Genomic DNA, 15440 nt, shown 5'->3' on the forward strand with positions numbered 1-15440 from the left:
ATATATAACATAAAATTCATCATTTTGATAATATTGAAAGGTTCGGGATACAAAACTGGTCGGGTTTACATTAAGAATACAAGTATAAAATAACCCGAAATTGACAAATGTCACACAAGTGTTCATCATCCATCCATGTAATTAACTCTAAAATCAAATCTAAAATATATTTTCCTATAGCGGATAATGAATAACCAATAGGGGTGAGCAAAAAACCAAATTAACCGAATCGAAATTGAATTAACCGAAAAAAACCGCACAAAAAAAACCGAACCGAAGCATTAGTTGGCGGTTAATTTTTTGTTTTTTTAAAAAACCGAAATTTCGGTTTCGATTAGGTTATCCATTTTTAATAAACCGAAAAAAAACCGAACCAAACCGATTGATGATGATAAAGATTATCAAGATGATTAGGAATGGACTAAACTTTTAAGATAAATAAATATGATAATGAATGAAGATCGGGACCAAACTTTTAATGCTTTTTAATTTTTAAACTCCATGTAGCAATTTTGTATTCGTATAGTTTCACGTAACACGTGCTTAGTTTTGTTTTTTGAATTCAATTTATACGTGGAATGTGGTCCTTTAACACGCTCTTATAAAAGCTTAAAATATGCATTTTCATTTTTTTATTTTTTTTTGCAATTTCAACACATAATTGAAAAAAAAAACGAAAATAACCGAACCAAAACCAAAATTGACCGAAAAACTGAAAACCGAAAAATCAGAAAACTGAAAACCGAACGATTTGCATATTCAAATAACTAATTACTTTGGTTTCGGTTTGGGTTTCGTCTAATAACCGAACCGAACCAAAAAATGCTCGGCCCTAATAACCAACCCCACAATCAATAAATAGGTTTATCTATAGAAAAGTTTTAGAAGTATGGTAAGTTGGTAACGTTTTGGTTTAAAAAAAAAAACAAAAGTAATAAAATAATAATAAAAAAAATACACGAATGTTTGGAAATGACGCTGGCTGGGCTGAAAAATTCGCGGGAAACCACGAGACGAGGGGACTTTGGCGGGAAAGCAGCCTCCATAAGTGTTAGCGCGGGAAGCAGCCAACCGCACAGACTCTTGTTGTATTCTATTCAATTGAGTGTGTGTGAGAGACGTAATCGGAGATGGTGGGGCGTCCGTACGATTGCTTGGCGAACCCTCTGGGAGCCGTCCGGTTCACTTTCGACAAGGCTGTCTCCTCCGGTTCAGATCCGGCTTCTTTTGACCGCAACGACTGGGGCGTCGCCGATCTGTTCCGCGAGTTTCTGTTTGACAACGACGGCTTAACTCAGGTTTCTAGGGTTTATGAATTCATTGATTTATATTGCTAGGGTTTATTATAAGTTCATTTTACACCTTGTCCGATTACAGAATTAGGGCTTTCTGTAGTTTGATTGTTAAAATATTAATCTTGATTATTAATTAATTTCTTTGTTAATTGATTATTAGTTGGTTCATTTCTAGGTTCCAATGCTAACTCCATCGACGATTAAATGGATTCAACCAAACTCTTTGGTCCGGTTCCGTGGAATGATACAGGACATGCTGGGTAATGAATTCTATGTTGGTGCTTACAAGGTATGTTTTTCTTTTCTTTTTTGCCTGAATAACATTATGAATGTCATCATCATTGTACTCGGTATATCCCACCAATAGCAAAGCTATGGTAGGGTCTAAGAAGGGTAAGATGTAGACAGCTTTACCTCTTCCTCTAGGAATAGAGAGGCTGCTTCCGTTGGAATAGAGACCCCGGCTCGATAGTAGTTTTGCATCAAGCCTTGGACTAAGGCACACAACACTCAACTATTGGGATATGTACCCTTGTCTTTCGACAATCAACGTCACCACATGATGCCTGATTAACCTTCCGTCACTTTTAGCGTTATTTTCACGATATTAGTAAAATAATGTCAAAATTAGTGCAATTTCACTTTTGCCCACCGGGGTTCACACATATATACATTATATGTGTGCACCGCAAGCAGGGCGCAATAAGATTATGAATATGCCTTTTTTATTTATTTTATTGTACCGTTATTGATTTTGTGCTCTTTTTTTTTGCAGAACAATGATACATGGAATACCAATAAGTTTACAGATGTTTCTCAATATCCCATGGGTGCTTCGTCAGATACGCGTGTCTGGGAGCGTCGGTTGCTTTACTGTGTTCCTGTAAGTCCAGTTGGGCTTATCATGTATGCATTTATGATGCAAAATTATTATTTACTTCATATATTTTTTCTTCATTATAGGTTCCTGGTCAGAATTCATGGGTATATGCTACTTCTGATGGTCAGGCAAATATGTACGCCTCGCCAGCAAGCCGAGAAAAGCGGCAGAGAGATGACTGCTTTGTTTCTGATGAGGTGGAAATGCAAGTATGTTGGAATCTATGTTAAAACTTTTGTATGGTTTTAAGCGAAGCAGTTAATAAGGAAAAATATCTATCGGTCAAGGACCGATATCTGAGATATCGGTTATCGCAGTGAGATATCAGTGGGATATCGATAATTTTAATATCATGTAAAATTCATATATATAGCAATTTAACACTAATAATTTAGTCTCCTACCACTAACAAATTAACCTTTTGCAAATTGCAAAACACTAATAATAGTAGCAAGTAAGAATTGATTAAGACTTAAAACAATAACATTGAACACTAAAAGTTGATAATTAAGACTTAAAGCACTAATATCGGGAATGTCGGTGATATATCGGTCAAATATTAGTCCATTATCGGTCAGATATCGGCCAATATAGTTGATATTATTGGTACCGATATTCTGACTTATATATCACCAAAGGACCATTATATATCACTGCTATATCGGTGATATATCGGCGATATCGACTGCATAGGTTTTAAGTAGATATTATGAAAAAGTTTTAAGCTTTACATGCTTGACTGCAGGACTTGAATAATGAGAAACTGGAGTCTCCAAGTGCTAAGAAGATGGTGAGCTAATAATCTTGTTTTCATATATCAATTTGATTACGTTGTATAAGATGATGTTATATTCTGTTTTAAATGTGTTTTAAATTAACTTGATGCAAACATTTGTTCTTAACAGCGAGAATGTGGATCTGTTCTATCGGAGAGCATGACCGAGGGTACTGATTGTGGTATGATTATGGTGCCTGATTTTGATAGAAATAATTTTCCCTGTTTAGTGAAGGTAATTTTTTCTTCTTATTTTTAAATCTCAATCTTCATATGTAATATAAATTTATAAATCAGAATGCTTAAATAAGTGTTTATTGTGTAGATATATGACACACCAGAGTCTGACTTGAAGCTAAATGATGTCTTTGAGTTTATTGGTGTCCTCACATTTGACACTGATGTTAAAAATGATGAGCTTGAACCGGAACATTGTTTTGATCAAGAGGAATTAGTCAACCTACCTCCTAGCAAGGTCAGCACCCATCTCTATGTTTAAAAACATATATGATTTTTATTTTCTATTACACTTAATGGTTTAATACATTATAAATATGTTTTCAGGTTCCACGTCTTCATTGTCTTGTACACCGAAAGCTTTTACCTGATGATTTGATTATTAGACCACCAACAATGGAGGTAGATGAATTTAGTTTATATGATTTTATTTATTCATTTCAATGTTTAATAATGAAATAAGTAATATTAATTCAAGCGTTGTGATCTTGCAGCCAAAACCTCATTTGATGAAAGAAATACGCCAGTCTCTTTTGCAGCATTTTACAGTAGTTCTTGGTGGCGATGATTTGGCAGCTAACTTTATATTATTACACCTATTGTCAAAGGTATCTAGTTATAATTCATTATATCTATATATGCATATGCATGTATACACACACACACAAGCGCACATACACTTGATTTTAACTTAACAAGAATTGTTGGCATAGGTTCATGTAAGGGTAGACTCGATTGCGGTGGGGAAATTATCACTTAATCTCACCGGTTTTGACAAGTCGAGTATATCGGTGTTCCGCAACCGAATTAACGATATGTTGAAAAACCTTATACCTTTCAGTCAATGTATTCCTCTCACTGTGGAATATTTTAATACTGCTTCACTTGCACCAGTGAAAGATTACCAAACAAACAGGTAATATAAAAGCATATAATAATATTCCATGTTGTTGCTAATTTTCCATTATTATAATTAACCTTCTTTTGTTATCATTTCTGCAGACTTGTGCCTGGGGTTCTTCAGTGTGCAGAGGGTTCACATTTTACAATAGACGAAACACAGTTACAATCGGGAACTTTAAACAGTAATGGTGTTGAAAACACACGGTTGCTCAAGGATTTAATGGAGTTTCAAAAGGTATGTATTTTATTATTTTTTTTTATAAACCTTGTTTTTGTTTATATGATGTTGGGAAATAACTATTGATTTGTTTTGTTTTCAGCTGGAGTATGATTTTAAGTATTATAAAATGACGATGGATGCGGATGTTCAAATTTTAATTCTTTCTGAAGGCAAATCAAACATTTTACCAGCTGATATTGTTATCCCATTCCATCCATCGTCTGCGGGTCCTACAATCGTGGATGAACAAACGTTAAACGCGTGGAGATGGTATTTGGCTACAGTTAGATCATTGCCACATTCTATTGGGGCTGATATGCAAAAGGTACATTACACGGATTTTAATTTTTAATGATTAATTTGAAACGTCTAAAATATGATTAATGACAGGTGGTAGAAGATGATATGGTTGCAGCAAGACAAGTTGATCGAAGCCTGGGGACTGAAGATTTTAACAGGTTTACTACTTTAGTTTTTAATTTGTTTAAATTTATACGCGTTAATTGTGGATTTAGTTGATATTGGTTTATGTAATTTCGACTTATAGATGGCTAACCATGGGGAGGCTAATGGGGGTGAGCTTTGGTGAGACATGTTTGTCACATGAACATTGGCAAATGGTGAAAGAAATGGAAAGGCTAAGAAAAGAAAGGCTTATTAAATGAGCGCATAGATGATGGTTAGGTTTTGTGGTTGATGGTTCTTGAAATGTAGCCATTGTTAAAGAGTATATGGCTTCTTCTCTTTAATTTATGGCTCTATTGTATCCTAATATTTAATTGCATTTTGAGGCTTTCATTGTCACATATATCTTGTTACTATTGTGGTAAGTAGGTTTATAAACGAGTTGATTCGAGCCCTACTAAGCTTGAGCTCGGTTTGCCTAACTTAAAGGGGCACGAGCTTAAGTTGAGCTTAGCTTGTTTTGAGCTATATTTCTAACTCGAGTTCTGCTCACATATAATTGTTTGAATAGTATTAGCCAACCTTTAAAATTGTCTAGAGTATCGAACGCCTATTAAATAATTTTTGGGATAAGTGAATGTTGAAAATAGTTCGAGTGTCAAACTGGTATAATGCATACTAACATTTGAGATAAGTGAACCTGTGGCGCCTTATGTTGCCCATGATCCAACCATTCCGCTTATGATAATTCTTGAATTATTTTATAAAAATATCATGAGAAGAAATATATGTACCCTCCATAAAATAAATTTGAATGCCTATTGTTGTCCACAACCAACCAACCAACCGATCCTAAACCCTTGAATAATAATATTTAAAATCCATGAGTTTGTTTAAAAACTCTTAATTTCCCTCCATTAATTGCTTCTTGTTCACAACGAAGATCGATATGATGATCAGCAGGCAACGATTACATTCCGTCATATCAATCTTCGTCACAGTTCATCCTCATGAGACCTACAACGTTTTCTACGCAACTTCCTCTTTCTTCTTCGTAAGTCACCTCTGATTCCATCATCTTTCCGGTTTGACAATCCCTAAAATTCATCTCATGCAGGCGTTGAGCGCCTATTTTGTGGTTTTGCCTTTACGAGACGAAGGCGCGATTTCCTTAGGTATACGTAATCTCCGGGCCTTTTTATCGGATCGTTGGTATTGACATTGATCGCGGCTCCTGTTACAACGCTCATCTTCTCATCACCTAATATTTCTAAAGCTAAGGTACATGCATTCCCTAATTCCTAGAGGTTTATGTTATATATTATTTGTTTAATTTATATCAAATAATTATATTATTACTTGTTTGTTGAATTCCAGGCTTTGGTGTTGATACACAGGTTTTTCAGTGCAAGTTTTGTTCTGTTTTTCATATTATGGATATTATCATCTCCTGCAAATTCAAGGGTAACAATAGAACCAACCACAATATGTACTATTTCTCACCTTTTCACTGAACATGCATAACATTTTTAGGGTATCTTCGCCACATCATCAACCGTAAAAGAGGAAGTAAATGCTGAGGAACATGGATGGTTTTACATTTCAGTTAGAGTTGCCTTCTTCTTATGGTTACCAAACTATTCTCTCTTGTTCACAACTATATGTATATAAGTTTTAAATTAGTAAATTTCTCGTGTTTCAATAGGTTGCTTTGCTAAATCTAATATCTATATCTTCAACATGGGCAAGAGTCATTGATGCAATGGACAATGAGGTATGTGTTGCCATTCAACAGAATGTATGCATTATATAGGTGGCCATTTGGACCCATTTGCTTATAAACGGGTCGATTCAATTCAGTCAGGTTCAAGATTGTTTGGATTTATTGGTGCTGGCTCTACATTAGGCCAGCTTTTCGGGTCCTTGTTTGCCACAACAATGACTTGTTTGGGCCCATGTATGTGTACTCGTGTTCTTCGTATATCTAATAAGACTGCAGTTATCCTGCTCATTTATTACGCACGTTGATTGCACTTTCAGGTCTGCTTTTGGTTGCTACGTTGTTGATGGAGCTTGCGGCTCGGTTTTCAGAAAAGATAAGCAAGGATATGTCTCATAGTTCTGAAGAATCATCGTCTACCCTCAGGTAAATAATAAAGCAAAGTTATATAGCATGAAAATCTCAAATAATATAATTAAATCACTAGCGCTCTTTCGTAGAAGAACCGGAAGTTCAAAGTCTCGGTTTTGGGCTTTACTGGAAGGAATAAGGCTTATTTGCTCATCAACTTATTTGTTAAACGTGTCTTTGTTTTTGTGGCTAAGTGCAATGACCACTTCTTTCTTCTATTTTCAGGTATAAATTTGTCTTATTTTTAAAAAGTTGAAATGAAATTGATTGTATTAATTTGTGTTTATAGAAAGTAACCATAATTGCCTCAACTGTTACGAGCCCTACTGAAAGAAGACATTCATTTGCACAAATCAATAGTTTTGTTGCTGTTTTTATCCTTACTGGTCAACTTACTTTGACGGTATGCTAAATATCTTCTGAAAGTTAGTTATATAAATATAACTAACTTTTTGTTTCCTTTTTTTTTTTCCGTTATAGGGGCGAATTCTTACCATTGCAGGGGTCACTATAGCTCTTTGTTCAACACCATTGTTTTCTTTCTTGAATTTGATAGCTATTGCAATATGGCCAACTTATTGGTCAGTTGCGCTCTTGGAGACTTTCCGGAAGGTTCGACTTGCTATTGACCCCATTTTTTAACCTTATTTGGATACTTTTTCACTATATCTGATTGTAATTGTATGCAATTTACAGGTGATAACATATGTTCTAACCAGACCAGGAAGAGAACTGCTTTTCACTGTTGTATCTCAGGACGAAAAATACAAAGCTAAGGTAACCCCCCCCCCCCCCCCCAACACACAAGCACACAATTTACATACATGTGTTTGACAAGTGACAACATATGCAACAGGTATGCATAGATGTTCTTGTTCAAAGGGTTGGAGATGCTATTGCAGCCGGAATGTACAGATTGTTATATAGCAGTTTGAATGGGAAAACGACCACCATTTCTCTCTATGCATTACCTGTTTGTGCTTTAAATCTTTGCTAATGTCTAAATCAATAAGGATTTGAATATTATTTCTGATTCTTTTAATTTGAATCTACAACAGGTCTGCTTCTTATGGATACTAACAGGATTTCAACTAGGAAGACGACAAACGCAACTTGCAAAGTCACAAAATCTTTCTATCAGGTTTTGAGCATAGATATTAGACATGAGCTTAGTGCTTAAAAATATGTCAGTAACAAACATGACAATGTGTTTTGTGTAACCCTTAATGGGATATTTTCAATGAAAACAATTCTATAGGATTGGTTTGAGTATAAAATTGTCGAGTTTAGAGTCGATTCTTTAAGGTTTGAAGCGAATATGAGTTGTTAAATTGTGTGTTCCATAAAAGTGAATCCGAAGATTTGTTAACAATGCAATAGACCATCAAGTTGGTCCTCTTCCCTCATAATAAAACTCTTTCTACATTTGATATCATCACTCTTAGGAGTTGTGAAAGACTTTAGGCCGGTTTTGGGCTCATGGATGTTGATAGGTAGAACTCAGAAAGGGGGCGGTTTTAAGTGATTTAATTAGGGCCCATGTATATGTTTCTTGTTCCCTAAGTTAAAAAATCATAATTAGTCGATATATAAATCAAACAATGTAATTGTGGTATGTGATTCTGAGCACAATGATATAACTTAGTTGCAGTCGGCAGTCTATGCATACACACATTAAAGTTAAAATTCTTGTGCTATATATATATATATATATATATATATATATATATATATATATATATATTGCTTATTGCATGTTTAATCATTTGTGTACGTGTAATCGCTTCCGTATTGCCGCTAACAATCGCACTCGTGATATTTAATTTGTTTACGGAATTAATATCATATTCTTATTTAAGTTGTATGCTACTTGACTTATTTCCACATTTCACCAATGACATTAAATATGCCGTTGACTAATTAATCACTATTTGTATAATTTGCAAGTATTTCAGAGCATTTCTGGTCCGTTCCCTACCCTATATCCATATACATCATATAATTACACTAAAAAACACTATATTTTCTCTCTCATGTTTAATTAAATAATATTTTTTATACCTTTGTCATTATATTTTCTCTCTATTTCACTCACAACTACTTTATAAAAATATTAAAAAATTATACAGTATCTACAGTGAAACCCCAAATTTAACTTTCTCATCTAAATTTTCTCTCTCCTCTCTCACAACCGTTCATAACCATACCATATAATTTACAAATCCTCCTCATATTATTTTAGGGAACGAATTGAGAATGCTCTCACCAACCTCTCAACTATCATCAAACAATCATCACTGTTTCACCAACAAATCTTATCTAACTTTATGGTTCGATATCAATTTCATGATTTCATAAATTAAACTTATCTAACTTTGTGGTTACTTATCTCGCATAGATATTCGGTTCTTTTACCCTTGACCATTAAGATCTTGTGTTACGGTGTGGCCCGAGCCACGTCAGTAGCGATGGCTGTTCAGGAGTCAAGTCAAGCCAGGATGGGTTTGAGTTCGAGCTCGAAATTAAATGAGACAGCTCAGCTAGACACGGGCTTGATTTTGAAGTTAAACGAGCCTAAGATCAGCCAACGAGCCAAGCCATGACTCAAGTGGAGCTTGGGACGAGATTGGCCCGGTTACAAAAATGGGCCAACTCAACTCAGGTTGTTTCAAATCAAGTTTTTTTAGCTACTTTTATTCGAGCCAGCCATGAACTCGAGCCCAATCACTGCTGGAAAAGAGTCGTTGGGTCTTGGGATTCATGAAAAAGCCGTTGGGGGGGTGTCGTTGGAGGCTTTTATTTATTTTTTTATTTTTTACTTATTTAAAAACCATTTTTACCCTTTAAAAATTAAACAAAGCCTCAATTTCTCTCCATATTATTTTACGAATATACCGCGATCTCTATTTCTCTCTACACAATCTACCTCACTTTTAAAAAAATATGGATCAATGGGTAGTTGTTACCGACCGGATATGTCTTGCGGTTAAGACGACTACACGTATAACACAAGTTAGAGCATAATTTGAGTCAAATACCTCTAGACTTCTCCCGAATTTGTTATTCCGGAGACGCAGAGCATCCTAAAGAAGGCGCAATGGGAGAATGAGCACACAAAAAGAAAAGCCAAGGAGTGGGTGGCTCGAGCGAAGCCCTAGGAGGTCGTTAAAAAAGAAGAGCAACTCCTTGAAGGCCAGATGAGAAAACGGCTTTGTGTCGTGCTTGGGTTGAAAGATATCGAGAAACCGATATTTTATTTAACTTTTTTTTTTGGTTTCATATTAAATTTTAAAAATTATTTTAACATTTGTTAACCTCTTTTTTATTGTAGCAGACTATCAAAAGCGTAAAATATTTTGAACCAAAGTGCGAGAGTTGTTTTACACGTTGGTGGGATGTAGAGAACATACTGACAATATGATATTGGGAAGGTGGTCCGAAGTCGCAAATTTGTCGGACTGTTTACGAATTTACATAACAGAAACAGTTGTCGAATGCGAGCGAGCGGGAGTGATGATCTACAAGTCTACAAAGTCGTCTGTGAAGAATGGAAAGTCGGAAGTGTTTAAGAAGCACGGGACGGTGAAAACATGGGACGAGGAATACTCAAGTCGTGCTTGAAATGGGTCGAGTTAGCTGCACAAGATGAGGGTGGCTCAATGCTAAAGCGTAAGAAAACTATTTTGTCCGATGCATATGTCTCATCTAGTAGCTCGGATGCTCATGTAGGGATCAACCTAAACGCGTCCGGGCAAAAAGATCAACCACAAGTCCAACGTCGATCAATAGGAAGGGGCGGGGAAAAAGAACAACTACCAATGTCGATTCGGATGTAGCAAACACGTCCGTAAAATATCGAGTAGCATCACGGCAGCAACGAATGCAAACTTTCTAAACAAAGGTTGAGGAACTTGGACTTTCTTACCAAAGACTTTAGCAACCTTGATCCGAGTCGCCGAAAGATATTTGAATTATATCAGGCGCTTCTTCTATAGAAATCAAAGAAGAAAAGACAGACAGAGAAGAGACAGAGCAAAGAAATATATATTTTTTAATTTGTATATATTTTTAATGTTTTTCTTAATTTTTTAAAGATGTTTAATGTTTTTTATTAAAAGAATATCTTTTAGTTTATAATATTGTTTAAATTTTATAAAAAAATATATATAAAATTTGTTGAAGCCTCCGTTCACTTAAACCACAAAAAGCTCAGGTGGCTTCAACAGGGACTTCAATGAGTGTACAGTGACGTTCAATCAGCACTGCAAGCATATATATTTTTTTACTTTTTAATAAACAAGAAGTCACCCCTAGTGGTTGTATTGCTATGGTTTTGAGAAATCACTGCTTTCTAGTTACATCCATGCAACCTGTTTGTATACAACTGACATCAAACATGAAAAAAAAATGATAAGAAGATTAAACCTTTTGAACTTTACAAAGATTTACAACAAGAATCTAACTATTATCAAAAGATGGTGTCAACTGTAAGTCTCCTTTTTGCAGGCGTTTTCTCTACAACTTGCTTTTGTAACTCCATGAAAGTCGAACCCTTGTGCGCGAAAAGTCTTCGCAAATTAATAACAGATAATTCATTGAAACCACCAACAGCAAGATCAGCCTGCACCAGATCGTACCTGCAAAGATTGCAGAAATTAATCTTTAAATTTGCTTTAACTACATATTAGCATAATAGGTTTAATGTTGATTAAGTTCTTACGCTGGATGTGCACCGATAAGTCCAACCGCCATCATAGTGCAGTTGTGGGCAGCAGTTATGCCACGCGGATCATCTTCAAACACCATGCATTTGGATGGTTTCCTATCCAATTGTAAAAGAAATTCCAAAATTTGTTAAAAACTGAATGTTCAGATAAGTAAGTTAAACTTTAATTATCACATAATTTATAAGTCAAACAACAATTTGAGATAACTTTTTATAAAAATTACTCAACATAATTCTGGTATAATGAGTCCCTCAATTTGTTAAAAATCATATAAAGGTTACTAAGCTAACTTTTGAATATTGAAGTCCCTAAACTTGTCTTTAATACACCTACTTTTGAAATATTTTTAAAATAATGACTTGTTAACTCTTAAGTTGGTCAAAATTCTTCTGGTACAAACTTCTTTTTGCCAAAACTTTGGAATCTCAGTTCATCAAATTTTGACCAACTTAAGAGTTAAAAGGTCTTATTAAGAAAAAATAAAAAATACAACTATGTGCATTTTAGACAAATTAAGGAACTTTAATATACAAAAATTAGTTTAGTGACCTTTATATGAATACTTCACAAGTTGAGGGGCTTTTTTGTAAAAATAAGAAAGTATAGCGGTTTCTTGAGGTATTTACCACTTCTTATATAGAAGTGTTAATTTGAAGAGTAAAACAAGGTTCGTCAAACTTCTGTATTAAGATAAATAACTACCAATTAAATGAAAATATAAAGATTATTCATGTTTAATATTTGTACTAATAATTACAGATTGGCATTGAGAATAAAGCTTATCTTTACGGCTGCAGAAAGTAATCTATGAGCCATGGAGTCCATGCCATCTTCCTCAGTTACAATTGCCTACAAGTGCATATACAAGGGCATTTTGGTCATTTAAAACTACCAGCGGTTCATAAGACAATAAACCGAAGCTCATACATACCTGAAAATACTTCATAAGTCGCATATTTTTCAATATTTCAACCATAATTCTTCTATCAAGACTTGAAACAACCGCACAAGGAATCCGGGCCGTTGATACCGCATCCAACCATTCTTTTAAACCTTCCATTGGTTCAGCAAGCTAATTAACAAAAACAAAAACATACTTTTGAGTAATTTATTTGTGGGTATTAAAGAAACTGAATGATTAAAGTAATCAAGAAAATAAAAATATAAGTATATAACCTTGAGAAGATTGTTGCTATATAACTGAGAAAGCTTTGACTTTAGTCTTTCCAATTCGCATGTTTCGTTCTCCCACAGTAACACCTAAGAGTTTAATAAATGATAAAAAGAAATCATAAAATTCGCATAAATATAAATCTGATTATTATGGAAATGGGAAGCTTGGATTTCAACAGTTATAAAACCTTTTGCAAAACATGATCTGGAGCACCATGAAGCAAAAGCCTTTGCACATCATCATCATCAGGAATCTGCTTTCCTACATAAATTGCAAAAGAAGGTTTAACAAAGATCTAAAAAAAAATGCAAATATCAACAAAGCATGCATGAAAGAAAAATTTTTGTTTGGTAAAATAATCGTCAAGTATGCATCTTTTACTCATTTATCCAAACGCAATATGTATATTAATATTGCATGCCTTCTAACAAACTAGTAAAAACAATATAATGTTACTAATATCGTTATCATATATTTTCTACACATTTTTCAAATATGACCACAAACCTTCTTCATGTGCAAGTTCTTTCCAAGCACTTAACTTCAAAGCTTGAATACCCGCCTGATCACCATCAACAAACTAATCTTAAAAACCAGATATAAGAATGCTAAAGCTTTATGATTCAAATCAATATACAACAAAAAGCTATCATTTGCATTAATAAAAACACACCATTTAACTCAGTTTGCATCATACCATATAAATGCACAAATGTTCAAATACTTACCACTACATTGTCCCATGAGAAAATAAGTCCATAAGCTTCATCCGGCTTCATAGCATACCGAATCCTTTTCAAAAACCCCTCTTGCAATCTATCATTTAAAAAATTCTACATACAAAACACCCACAATCTTACTCACTTCAACTTCAAGAACCAAATTCACACAAAATAGTGATAAAACAAAACGCTTACAACCTCAACTTTCATCGGCCCGTCCGGTCTAAACGTCTCAAACCCTTCTCCATATTCAGCCCCAATCGCCTAAAAACACAATTTTCATAAACCCCACAATCAAAACCAAACCCTAGAAACCCCAAATTCCAAAAAGATTCAAACTTTGACATACTGAATAAATAAATTTACCTCTTGTGTAAAAATCTTGGTGGGTGTGAGCTGAAACCCATCAATTGGGCCGATTTCATTGGACCCATAACAACCCCTAATCACGTTCTTTCGATTACAACGTAATAAGCTCTGTAAAACACAAGATTCATCAGGGTATAATATAAAGATGTAAAAAAGATATGAAAGTTTATGAAAATTAACCGGTAATTTGAGGTTAATCGGTAGATGGTGTGGAAGAAATGAAGAGTTTGGAGTAGCTGGAATCAGGCGGAAACCGGAAGCTGATTCCATCTGCTCGATTTGAAGATGATGATGAAGTGGTTAGTAATTTGGTCACTTGTTTTTATTGCGGTTTTTAATTTAGTTTAATATTAATATTAATATTAATGAACACGGGTGGATTGGATTTGAGTCCGAATCACATGTGGGGCTTGCATAATGTTATGTTTAGGGTCCCATAAATATATATGATCATGTGGATATGAGTAAGAGAGAACATAGACGTGTGCTACAAACTCACCACATGACTATCTAACTCAATACAACCAATATCTTCTACTCATAAAGTTTAGTTTTATGTTGTCTTAAGAAAACAGGTTTTATGATATCATCCGGGTATATTGATATGATCTTAAGGCCACGTCCATGATCCGATTCATAATAAGGATTTACAGAGACCCTTCAACCCAGTCAAAATAATGTTGTATGATGGCCACAAGTCAAATCAATTATACATAATTTAAGGGTTCAACATTTGACTTTAAAATATTTCCATATAATATTAGGGGTTGAGTTATTCTACAAAGGTAACAAAAATAAGAAGTGTGAAAAGCCATAATTGATTGACATGTGTCAAGCGGGGACCAAAGGTAAAAGGGTATAAAAGTAATGGTACATATTTTCTCTCTCCACATGCAAGTCACATGTCAATTCACCTATCATTTTAAAACGTCCTTAACTTTTTCGTGCAACATTATTTTTTTTAAAAAAATTCACCATAATAACAAGCGTTTTTTTTATCTTTTATATGAGTATGACTTTGTTATATAAAAAGTAAAAAAAAATTTATGTCATTGTGTCTTTGTCTTTTCGTCATTGTGTCTTTCTGTTTGTCATTGTATTTTTTTCCTCATTGTGTCTTTCAAATCATCATTGTGCTTTTTTAAATGCTAATAATACAGTTGTGTAATAATAATACGTAAATATAACGATAAAATAACAACAAATTGTCAAATACATAAAATACAATGATGAATACATATTACACAATTACATAAAACGTAAAACACAATGATGAATACATATAACACAATTACATAAAACGTAAAACACAATGATAAATACATATAACACAATAACATGAAACGTAAAACACAATGGTGAATACATATAACACAATGACCTGAAACGTAAAACACAATGGAAACAACATATTACGCAATGACATGAACGTAATACACAATGACTGAACCACAATGATAAGTAGAAAGACAAATGATGAGCACAATGACAAACAAAAAGACACAATGATGTAATATTTGTTTTAATTGTTATCTTTAATATGAGTATCAATTGATAACACAATGACCAAAATCTATAACACAATGCATAGAAAAACCCAAT

General features: G+C 34.1%; 2 protein-coding genes and 1 pseudogene across 2 annotated transcripts; 2 read left to right on the forward strand and 1 right to left on the reverse strand.

Annotated features, from left to right (window-relative positions):
* Positions 1–1120: 1120 nt before the first annotated feature.
* Positions 1121–5147, forward strand: LOC143566072 (mini-chromosome maintenance complex-binding protein-like). Its single transcript, XM_077052859.1, has 14 exons — positions 1121–1298; positions 1471–1584; positions 2071–2178; positions 2259–2384; positions 2921–2965; positions 3081–3185; positions 3276–3425; positions 3515–3589; positions 3682–3795; positions 3901–4103; positions 4190–4325; positions 4411–4635; positions 4701–4768; positions 4858–5147. Exons 1-14 carry the CDS (start codon positions 1131–1133, stop codon positions 4973–4975), a joined length of 1755 nt encoding a protein of 584 aa, XP_076908974.1. The 5' UTR covers positions 1121–1130; the 3' UTR covers positions 4976–5147.
* A 520-nt stretch (positions 5148–5667) lies between these two features.
* On the forward strand, positions 5668–9449 carry LOC143566086 (uncharacterized; annotated as a pseudogene).
* A 1718-nt stretch (positions 9450–11167) lies between these two features.
* Positions 11168–14111, reverse strand: LOC143566073 (5-amino-6-(5-phospho-D-ribitylamino)uracil phosphatase, chloroplastic-like). The gene is made up of 11 exons (XM_077052860.1): positions 14019–14111; positions 13836–13946; positions 13665–13733; positions 13476–13580; positions 13255–13309; positions 12935–13008; positions 12750–12833; positions 12505–12645; positions 12359–12422; positions 11567–11678; positions 11168–11483 (listed from the first exon to the last, which is right to left on the reverse strand). Exons 1-11 carry the CDS (start codon positions 14106–14108, stop codon positions 11315–11317), a joined length of 1074 nt encoding a protein of 357 aa, XP_076908975.1. The 5' UTR covers positions 14109–14111; the 3' UTR covers positions 11168–11314.
* Between the last annotated feature and the right edge of the window lie 1329 nt (positions 14112–15440).

The sequence above is a fragment of the Bidens hawaiensis genome, unplaced genomic scaffold (genome assembly GCF_021521415.1).
Source record: "Bidens hawaiensis isolate Kalapana, Puna unplaced genomic scaffold, B.hawaiensis_p1.1 tig00022689_1, whole genome shotgun sequence".
NCBI lineage: Eukaryota > Viridiplantae > Streptophyta > Magnoliopsida > Asterales > Asteraceae > Bidens > Bidens hawaiensis.